General features: G+C 39.5%; 1 protein-coding gene across 2 annotated transcripts; it reads right to left on the bottom strand.

Moving 5' to 3' along the window:
• Positions 1-1,831: 1,831 nt before the first annotated feature.
• On the bottom strand, positions 1,832-8,916 carry LOC139224830 (N-acetylneuraminate lyase-like). Of its 2 annotated transcripts, none has more exons than XM_070856138.1 (12): positions 8,813-8,916; positions 8,501-8,586; positions 8,022-8,095; positions 5,985-6,072; positions 5,824-5,881; positions 4,488-4,563; positions 3,948-4,040; positions 3,655-3,800; positions 3,485-3,531; positions 3,299-3,383; positions 3,167-3,206; positions 1,832-3,054 (listed from the first exon to the last, which is right to left on the bottom strand). In XM_070856138.1, exons 2-12 carry the CDS (start codon positions 8,569-8,571, stop codon positions 2,909-2,911), a joined length of 924 nt encoding a protein of 307 aa, XP_070712239.1. In that variant the 5' UTR covers positions 8,572-8,586; positions 8,813-8,916; the 3' UTR covers positions 1,832-2,908. The 2 variants fall into 2 exon arrangements, with proteins under 2 accessions (XP_070712239.1, XP_070712240.1); XM_070856139.1 differs by having other exon boundaries at positions 8,501-8,582.
• Between the last annotated feature and the right edge of the window lie 847 nt (positions 8,917-9,763).

Here is a 9,763-nt window from a genome sequence, read left to right as displayed (position 1 = left end):
TAATTTGGTTGCACACAGTAAAATATATGAGAATGCCCTCACCCATGATTAGTGTAATGCATGGTAAATTGATTGCATCACATTCTTACTGACACTCTGTGATCCAATTAAATCCTTGAATAATCCTTAATGATTAAATCCTTCCTCTATGAAAGAAGAACTGGACTTTCAGGGTTGTAGGTATGTCCAACGGGACAGAAGGCAAATAACAGATAAAAAGAACAATCTACAAAGACACCAGAACAGTGTCAAACAAGAGGGCTCCACATCCAAGATAGATAACCCCATGTCAATACTTTACCCTGTAATCCATGAAGTTTCAGCTCTGACACAAGACAAGAGTTATCAGTCACACCCCACTTTAGCTATTTTGCATCACCTCATCACCATTTTCTCTGTCATGTTTTTGTTTTCATGTTTTATCGTTTTAGTTTTCCTGCTCCAACAGCCCAGTATCCTCACGGGAATCATCAGACTGCCATCCTCTATCATTTTCCCTCTCTGTCTGCTCCCCATCTGTCAACATGGCACCAGTCCTGTAAAACTGCAGCTGCAGGTTCATACGAGCATGGCAGGGGGCCAAGTTCAGTCCTGATAACGTGACTGAGACTGGACTGAGGATGACTAAGTGACCCACTGCAATTAAAATAATTACAAACGGTAGATCAACTTAATCCAAAAACCAAAGTGTAGTGTGTTTTTTTGTTGCTGCACCCTTTCCAGAAACACCCTCTGGGGTTGAGACACATTTTATTGCTTTGCTTTACATGCCTGTCTAAGCAGCGCTCCTGGTGATAGTGGTCCAATAACACTAACAGGAAGGGACACTCTTTTTTTTAGCCATCTCCAATAGCACTGGGTAACTGCTTGAGTAAACACTACTTACTTTGCTTAATGTAACACCAGCAGTAACAATAAGCATCACCATAATGACCTTTACTTGACCACATGGGTCATTATTGCCTGATGCAGAGTCTCCCAACACACAGTCCTCACAGAGGGCTAATGCGGTTCACAACGACAGGCAGCCTGAGGCAAAAGCTGCTGCACAACACACCCAGAATACTCATTGCACTCATTGCACCAACTCGTGACAAAACATGGCTCCAACAAATGGAAGATGAGTAAAAAATGCTAAAATGGAAGTGAGAGTAACACAGCTGCAGAGTCCATAAATGGTGCTTACGTCCGTCGCAGTGGGTGGCTTTTCACAAAGGTGAGGTGTGCGTGGTGCTTCCCCTTCTCACATCTGTTTACAGACTGTTTCTGAGAGTAGAGGAAGACGTGTTTAACACAACCACAGTGGTTAAAACTGTATTCCCAAGCCTTGCAATGAAAGGTTAACTTGGAACAACAGTAGTGACGTTCAGATTTGGAGAGGACTTTTCTGAAATTGAAAGGGATTTAAATTTAGGATAGATTTATGGTATCATTTTATGTAAAGCAGAAACCACAATTTAATCCAGCTTTGAAGTTAATTACTAGTTGGTGGAATCCATCCACTGATGATGTTCGTCAATAATGTTGGCAATCTGCAAATACATATAGTCCAAGAGGTGCAGAGAAAATATTACTCGCACTTACAGGGTTTCGAAAGTTCCCCCAACTCTAGCAAGCAGCAAATGTAACGCACAACTCAATTATCAGCTAACATTAATTATCACACAAGTACAGTAAAGTCACCTCAGGCTGAAAAGAGCAGCAAACTATAATGCCTTTTGAGGAAATGTTAGTTAAAGAATTTCCAGCTGGTCAGACAACACGACCATGTGTAGCATCTTATGCGGCGTTTATGACTTTTCAGGAACACAACATAAGAAAGAGACATGCATCACTGTGAACCAACAAATGGATCAACACATTTATTAGTAAGAAATTAGTGATTATGTGTTACAATAATACAAAAAATTCTTTATTCTTTTTCCCTTACATATCATTCATAAAGTAAACTTTTAATGGCAATTTATGCATTCTGACTCAAAACAAGGGCTCAATCTCATTTGAGTGTTTTATGCTCCCTTCTAGCAACTTGGATGTTTTATTACTCCCTTTCCTGGTGTGTCAAACCTTTTTTTTTTTTTTCCCATATCACCCCTCTGTCTCTATTATTCTCCGTCTGATGGAGTCATTCTAAGGTCTGGGTTTTTTAATGACTGTGATTTTCAAGCTAGAAAAAACTGGTGGTGATTATGGATTGAGGCAAAACGTTCTACAAACCCGAAGCACAGAAGCAATGAACTGATGAAGCTATCACGCTTTTCACTCCCATAATGAAAGGAGTTCGATCAGGCTCAGTGTACAGATTCTTGAAATGAGATTCAGCCATGATTTCACACTACAGGACAACAACATAATAAGACAATGATTGGAGCAAAAGCAAAGGTGTCACATACCTCTTAGTGATGGAGGATAGCTATTTTAATATTTCATGAAATGAACATTGAGATTAAAAGCTGTTAACATGTTCAATTAAAGAAAGATATTCTAGTATAATGAATGAAGATAACATACCTTTGTAATGCCACTTGAATGATTTCTCCACTATCACCATAATAGAATGAAATACAAAGTTCCAGGACATTTTAAATGCAAAAAAAGTTAAAAAGTTGTATAATTCGACAATTATTTGAAGATTTTGGATAGATTTTGCAGGAATGCCTGACCCCAAATTTGTTTTCTGCACTTCAGTGGAATTCAAGTATATAGTTGGAAAAATGGAAATTGATCATGGTTTATTCCTGTCCTATTTATGATTCAGGAGTGCTGTTTCAGTAGTGTAACATCACATACAGTAACTGGATCTATCATAGGCACTGTGTGGCTCAACAAATAAGAACAGGAATCTGGTGTGCACTAAATGTTGGCATATTGAGGGATTTTTCAGGTACAATAAATCAGCGTGAACATATCAGTGTGAAGGGAAAATGCTGTGATATTTCTGTGCGATGGACAGAGCTTGAGCTTGAGGACATGGCATCACGGGGAGTCGAGGGGGTCCCAGACGCAAGCCTGACAACTCACACATCAGCTGCTTGTTCACTCCCACATCAAAGCCTGTCAGAGACAATAAAGCCCGTGTCAAAGGTAGAGAGAGAGACTCCTGTGTTACAAGAGCATAATGCATGTTTATCTGGTCGAAAAACATCACGACACAACCGTCACTCACCAAGTTTAATGGCAGAACTGATAAACTCTTGGACCTTGAACTGCTCACAGAAATAAGAAAGATGTCAGAGACCAAAATTGATGCAAAATATGAACGAGAAGTTGGGAACAACAACAGGGAGATGAACAGTACCTGTATTTTCCTGGCATGGGCAAGGTCGCCTTTCTTAAACGCTGATATGAGCTCATTGGCATGACATCCCATATAGTTGTATGTGCTGCCGGCAGAGAAATTAGTTATCATTTACTTTTTAGCAACTCCTGAGCAGAGAGAATGAAAGCAGACGAAGCATTGTGCACACACAGGATCATAACTGACCTGCCAACTGCTCCATCGGCTCCCATAACCAGAGCTGCAAGCAGTTGCTGCGGCAAAATTAAACCAAGTTTGTTTTTAGGCTCTATGGTCATAAACGTCATCGTGCGAAATAAGCAACCATAGCACAAAACAGATGGACCAAAGCAGACTGAGAGGGAGAAAAAGCTGACCTCGTCCACGCCGTAGAGGACTGACCAGTCAGGCTGACTGCGGCTGACACACTGGCCAAAGTCAAGCAGGTCGTTCCCACTGAACTTCACACCTCTGAAGGAGGGAATGAGCTTCTCAATGTCTTCCAACACATCTCTCCCCAGCACTGAAGAAAAGAAAAAAAAAGCCCCGTCTCACGTTTAGTAAGCCATTAGTAAACATGACATTCAGTGTGCTTTTAACATGCACACTCTCTCTATTTCTAAATGGCACTCCACCGCAAGATGCAAAATCAGTCATCGATGGCACTTACCGTTCACACCAGTCATAGATGGAATATGATAATAGTAGCAGGGCAGACTTGGGGCAGCTGAGGCCACCTCTTGCAGGAACCTCTTCAACACATCTGAAGCAGGATGAGAGGAAAAGAAATGAGGAATATTTGAATTAATAGTGCGCGGCCAGAAGGGCTGCTTGCAGCGCTCTCGACAGCTGATCGACTTCACACTCGACACTGCACTCCCTCAAAAAACGGCCACGTGAAGTTGATCTGATGGACGGTTCTGAAGATGTGCCCACGCATCTGAAGTAGAGAGGCCGTCATACTGGAGAGGTTAAAATCTGCTAAATCCTTTAATGGTATCTTTAACATTTGACACCCAAACAACTTCACACACACACACACACACACACACACACACACACACTAACACACAGACTCCTTCCTTTATAATTGGATGGAAACACTTTGTTTTGATTTTTACTACAAACTAAGTACAACAACTAAGCACAGCTTTATTGCCATGTGAATGACTTGTGTATGTGGATGTTTTCTCGCAAAACCATCACATACCTGCAGTTTTGGGCTTAAAGAAAGAGGGGGCAATGACTGATATCCCACTTGCCTCGATCTCTTCTGCATGACGAGCCTGAGGGGAAAAAGAACATTGTGATTGAAGGACAATAAAAACGAAGCAATTTGTCACTGCTGATGTAGTGGATATTTAAAATGTTGTAGTTTTTATAGTTAACAGTATATTATTGCTGTGTTTATATCTATGGTCTAGTTCCCATTGTTGAAAAAAAATCCAAAAACACTTTAATCAGTTCTGGTCATGTCCTTGACCAGTTGTGTTTTATTTCTTCCCATTCAAGCTGACAACTGGTTCAAAGGAATGGTTCAACATAATTGCTCAGTTTGTCTGGTAATTATGAAGCAGTAAGCCGTAAATTAGCTTGGCTTAGCATAAAAACTGGAAACAAGGGGAAACAACTTGTCTGCCTCTGCTGAATAGTAACATTACATATCGTTTTAATCCATACAGATGTGTCAAAATGACCGGTCTGTGTTTACCAGAGAGTTATGAGCCAGACGGTTTTATGGTGGGAATCAGTAACTTCCAAGACTTTCCACTGGTTGCTTGGCAACTGCTCAAACTACTCCTTTAATGTAGATGCGGCATGCCATCACGTACTAACATCAAAATATTTCCAGGACACCAGACTCTCTCACAGGGTGTGTGACTTGTCTTTACTATTCTTTCACCCTCACCGTCTCCACTCGTAAATACTAAACAAAATTAGTTGAAAGCCCTGAAAAATGTGGGAAATCACCGACTGCAGGAGACGAGGCAGAATGAGAGAAACTGTATCCACCATAAAAACAAATGAATACCCTTTATAAATCTCTATTTAAAAAAAATTCAGACAAATCAAAGAAAATAAAAGGTAGAACTCTCAATGTGCAAACAAAACATTTTAAATTAACATGTGATGACAGAGGTTCGTTTTAACAGAAGGTTTGAGTGATAACACATAACACACTTCATTTTTACTAAAAATCTCACAGGAATATTGTGAAATCTGAATTGGTTACAGAGAGCTGTTTCATAAAGAGTTGGAGAGGAACAAAATATTCAGGCAAAACAAGACAAAATCACTGCAAAGTCAGTGTGGGGGAATTGATTGTAATGATGATTAAGGTGAAGCTAAGCTTGAACACTGTGACTAGGTTAGTCCAGGGCTAAGTTTCCATAGTAATTTAGGATCGACTTATTTAAACCTGCTTCCTGAAAATAAGCCTGATTCGCTGCAATCAGCCTCAACAGTCTTTCATTATGAAACATGCCCTCTTGTGAGTCATGTGTTGTATTTAAATCACCACAGGAGACATCGAGGCAAAAACTCACCAGTTCTTGGGAATCTTTGAGACTCAAGCAGCCGACGTGCACAATCACCTGATCCAGCCTGTACAGACATGCAGACAAAATAAATGTCTCCACTTTTTTCTTCTGCGTTAGACTCAACATACGGACGGATGTCCAGACAAAGAGGCTGTGCCACGACTTACTTGCCCTTGGCTTTCTGACACCACTCCTGTGCCACGCTCTTCCTCTCCGCAACACTGAGAGACATGCTCTCTCCGGTGGTGCCATTCACTGAAAGCAAGTAAAGGTTTGTCTTAATTAACACAGTATTTCCTACACCTAAAAGCAATCCCTCAAGGAAAGTAAACTGGAAGAGAACACGCTGGCTTGGATCTAGTCTGAATTCCAGTGCAGTATCAACAAAAAACAAAAGAAACAAAGCGAAGCAAACAACCTAATACTGCACAGTAAAAGGATTACCTAACCAACATAGCCAAGCTTAGCCTTCCTGGCACCACCAGACCCTCAGCCAAGGAGAGGAAAACACATTTCTTGGCAAAAAGGGTCTCAGTCAGACATGTGCCAAGAACATAAAGAAATGATGAGGAACAAAGATCAGGACGAACATCTTCTGCTGAGTAAGGTCAGAGCGCAGGACAAACTAGTGAGGAAATAGAGCGTAAACACAATGATGATTCATTGGGTTTGAGGGAAGAATGAAATGACACAGATGTCACTTCTGACACACAGGAAACACTGACTGGTCTTGATCAGTGCAGAGAAATGGGCAGAGTTCACATCTTTACCTTATCTAACTTGTCTGTTTCTTTGTTAATGTGGAAAAGAATGATACAAGCTACAGCCTGAGGCAACACAATACTTTCCTGTTTTGACAGAAAGGTCAAACTGTGGCGCAACATATTAGTTATGAGTTTATTCCTTTACCGGGAAAAATGCAGTATGGAGCAACGTTTTTCATTAATATCTAAACTGAATTTGGTAGCAACAGGTCAAATCTTAATGTACCCTGTGGGTTTTTTGACCACTGTGGAGCAAAGTTTGTATGAGTGGGTCCTGCTTTTTGTATATTGTGCCGCTCGTACACAACGTACTTAATTGTTTTATACAGGAAAATATAAAATACACATGCCATCGTACATCGATCTAACACAAACTTTACAAAGCCAAAAAACTTCAAACAGTCAGTAAAATGTTTCTTTTAACACTTTTTGAGGGTATCTCACTACCACCCGCTTCCCTTTCCTTTGTGCATTGCATTGTGGGACAACAGTGAACACACAACACACACACACACACACACACACACACACACACACACACACACACACAAAGAATTGATTGTATGTAGCATGTGTGCTGTCTGTTTTGAGTAGAGCTGAAACAAGTAATCGATTAACTGATTTATCCACTGACAGAAAAATAGGCAACTGTCTTTATCATGATTTGTTTCGGATATTTTTTATGCAAAAATGCCAAACTTTCGCTGATTTTAGTTTTTTAGATGTGAGATATTCACGCTTTCCTTTGTCATATATGAGACCAAACTTGTCACCTTAATATAATGGACATTCATTACTATTTTCTGTCATTCTACATACAAAACGATTCATAATTGAAAAATTAATCAATGGATTAATAGAAAATCAAAGTAATCCTTAGTTTTGCGTATACTTACCCAAACTCAATTTTGCTTTTTAAATGACTGTAATGCACTCAACATGAGTGTCAGATGTCAAGGATTCATTTCATTTTGGTGAGAAACATGTCAACATAACTCCACAAAGCACCTTTAATGGCTATAAAATATATTGCATATTTATTCTTATTATTACATCTCATTTTAATGTAGGAACAATTGCACTGAGAATAACAAATGGCAGTTATTTTGAAGAAACGACCCTAAGGATGATGATGAAATCATGTGAATCATAGCCTATGGAGCAAGATTTTTCATTTGCAGCTCTCCAGAGTTGACAGATTACATTTAATATGGATATTGTGAGTGAAAGTTTGTTTATTGAAATGACTTTTAACAACTAATTGAATATACTTTGGTATTTACTGATCACATTTTTCAAGGTAATCTGATGCTTTTTCTAACCAGTGAGGAGGGTTAACAGAGGGGTGGCACATTAACAACATCGACAAACCAACAAGGTAAAACATGCAACATCAGGTTGATTCAGATGTCGACATGAAAAATCCACCTGTAAACTTACCGAATATGTTATTTACACCTTGCTTCTGTGTCAAGTAGTCAATATAAGGTCCAATCTCTGCTAGGTTGATTTCACTGTTTTGGGAGAAAATATAGGCCTACATATTAGGAAAATAGTCCTTGAACCCATTAATGTTACAGCGTTACAGCTCCACAGGAGTGTATGGTGGCCACACTCATTCCTCACTTAAAACCTTTTACATGGGAACTGAATGGCATACTCACACACCACACACATCACATGAATGGCTATAATATATATTACATATTCATTCTTATGATCAAATATAATTTTAAGGTAAGAACATTGGCATAAAAAAAAAACCCCAAAAAAACATTTTATTTTGAAGGAACGAACCTAAAGCTGGTGACGAAATCATTATATGAATCACAGACTATGGAGCAAGACTTTTCATCACCATCTCTACAGAGCTGGAAGGAAAACAGACAAATAAGACAGGGTTTCTACAGATTACTTACCCTTGTGGGGTGAGTGGAGTAAAAGTGGCTGCAACCAATCCTGTCACCTTTTTATCTGCACCGGGAGCCATGACTGACAGAACTACCTTATGAATAAAACAAAGAGGAAAAAGCGGATCGCCAAGTATTACATTTTCCGTCACAATATCTGGTTGTTAAAGGGGAAACCTAAAGGAGTATAACACCCACAGGGTACACAGTGTGCGCACAATCATGACATGCATTATAGTTATAGTGGTATAATTCCGAACAGGAAATTAAAATATGCCGTCAAAAGCTTTAAAATCAAACCAAATGTCCGTCCCAGCCTACCTGCGAGAGCGCTTTAACTTCGGTGTGCTGTAGGCATCTATTTAATTTCGGGGGAAGTGGGTTAGTAGTTTTCCAAAACACACTACTCGGAGATTTGTGGGCGCATCAGTCATGTGGAGACATCGAAGCATCAAGTGACTCCGCAAAGCTTCATGGGAAATGTAGGTTATGAACGAAAAACACTTTGGCATGACATAAACGTGGACTTCCTACTATTAAAAATTAAGAAATAACCAGCTTTAAAACGCGTTTCCAATAGTGTTGAAGCGTATTTAGAAGTTTGAATGTTTTTATTACGTTATTTGCGAATGAGAGGCAACGCTGTATTCAATTGTTGTCAGGATATCCTACAGTTTTGGATCCGGCAGGCTCAACTAAAAAGGGGAACAGCTCGTGCTGACATAGAGAGACAGATCCAGACTCTGACATAAAGTGTCTCATCATGTGACTCAAACATAACGTTAATAAGCCCTTATAAGCCCTTATAAGCCCTAATAAAAACACACCTGTAACTATTACCCATTTAACGATTTAGAAATACGTAGAGGCCAACAATGATAACAATAATTGAATACCTTACCAACTAAAATGTGTGCATGTAGCGTTATACTGTTTAAATATAGCATGTCGTTATTATTTACAAATGTAAGCACATTAATGCGCGAGAAGCGTTGAAAGCTAAATTTTCCGAGTTTTTATGATCGGCACTGAAAGGCAACGCAAGTCAGAACGATGTGAACGATCTTTTATTTGGTAATTTTGTCCCTAGGCTTGACTTTCAGGTAACTGTTCTACCTAACTCCCTCAAACGCCATAAAACTGGTTGTGCTTAGGCTTAGGTTATATGTGTTTCAAATAAGTGAATGATATGCTTACGTTCATGGCTAGAGTGCATATCCCAGAAAGGATAAGATATTTGTTCGTCAGATTGAAAAAAAAATACTGCCTGAG

This window comes from Pempheris klunzingeri, unplaced genomic scaffold, assembly GCF_042242105.1.
Source record: "Pempheris klunzingeri isolate RE-2024b unplaced genomic scaffold, fPemKlu1.hap1 Scaffold_63, whole genome shotgun sequence".
NCBI classification, from domain to species: Eukaryota; Metazoa; Chordata; class Actinopteri; order Acropomatiformes; family Pempheridae; genus Pempheris; species Pempheris klunzingeri.
Note: the sequence above shows the minus strand (reverse complement) of the source record. Positions and strands in the feature narration are given on the sequence as shown.

Bases quoted from the DNA above. Each gene is read 5' to 3' on its own strand.
- LOC139224830 (XM_070856138.1), bottom strand. From the start codon at position 8,571: ATGGCTCCCGGTGCAGATAAAAAGGTGACAGGATTGGTTGCAGCCACT. The intron at 3,384-3,484 runs GTCAGTTATGAT...CTCTGCCGGCAG, and splicing joins GCCGATGGAGCAGTTGGCAG to CACATACAACTATATGGGAT. The intron at 3,055-3,166 runs GTGAGTGACGGT...TGTCTCTGACAG, and splicing joins CAGTTCTGCCATTAAACTTG to GCTTTGATGTGGGAGTGAAC.